Here is a 411-nt window from a genome sequence, read left to right as displayed (position 1 = left end):
AGGGGGACAGACAGACAAATAGAGAAATCATCATTTTGAGTTGACCATGTTCTCAGGAATGACAAGAGCCCATTGAACGATTTAGTGCACCCATAAAGACACACTAAGCGTATCATGCAGAAGCCGCGCAGGCAGACACACATTAACTTATAACAAAAGGGCGTGCGAAGCGTCCCAGCAATAATGCACGCACACAAACAACTCAGACGCCAGGGTTGAGGTCCTCGCGCTTGCGGAGGTGGGTACGGCCACGCAGACTGACAGACGATGGTTTTCTTACAGGCGGAGTATGGTGGAGCTGAGGAGCCTGGAGAAGGATAAGCCCGAGGACTCGAGTGCGGCGGCGCCCACTCCAGGGTCGTCCTCGAAGCGGCACCAGCACCCGACGCCGCAGGATGGTGGCGGCAGTGA

At 55.5% G+C, this 411-nt stretch overlaps 1 protein-coding gene across 1 annotated transcript in view; it reads left to right on the top strand.

Annotated features, from left to right (window-relative positions):
• Positions 1-411, top strand: part of LOC119589162 — a gene marked incomplete in the record, with an annotated part of 255201 nt that overhangs the window by 231861 nt on the left and 22929 nt on the right. The window contains 1 exon segment of the mRNA XM_037937749.1: positions 283-411. Within this exon segment, the coding sequence (XP_037793677.1) occupies positions 283-411 (129 nt within the window).

This window comes from Penaeus monodon, chromosome 25 (assembly GCF_015228065.2).
Source record: "Penaeus monodon isolate SGIC_2016 chromosome 25, NSTDA_Pmon_1, whole genome shotgun sequence".
NCBI classification, from domain to species: Eukaryota; Metazoa; Arthropoda; class Malacostraca; order Decapoda; family Penaeidae; genus Penaeus; species Penaeus monodon.
The sequence above is the reverse complement of the archived record's forward strand: the minus strand, read 5'-3'. Positions and strand labels throughout refer to the sequence as shown.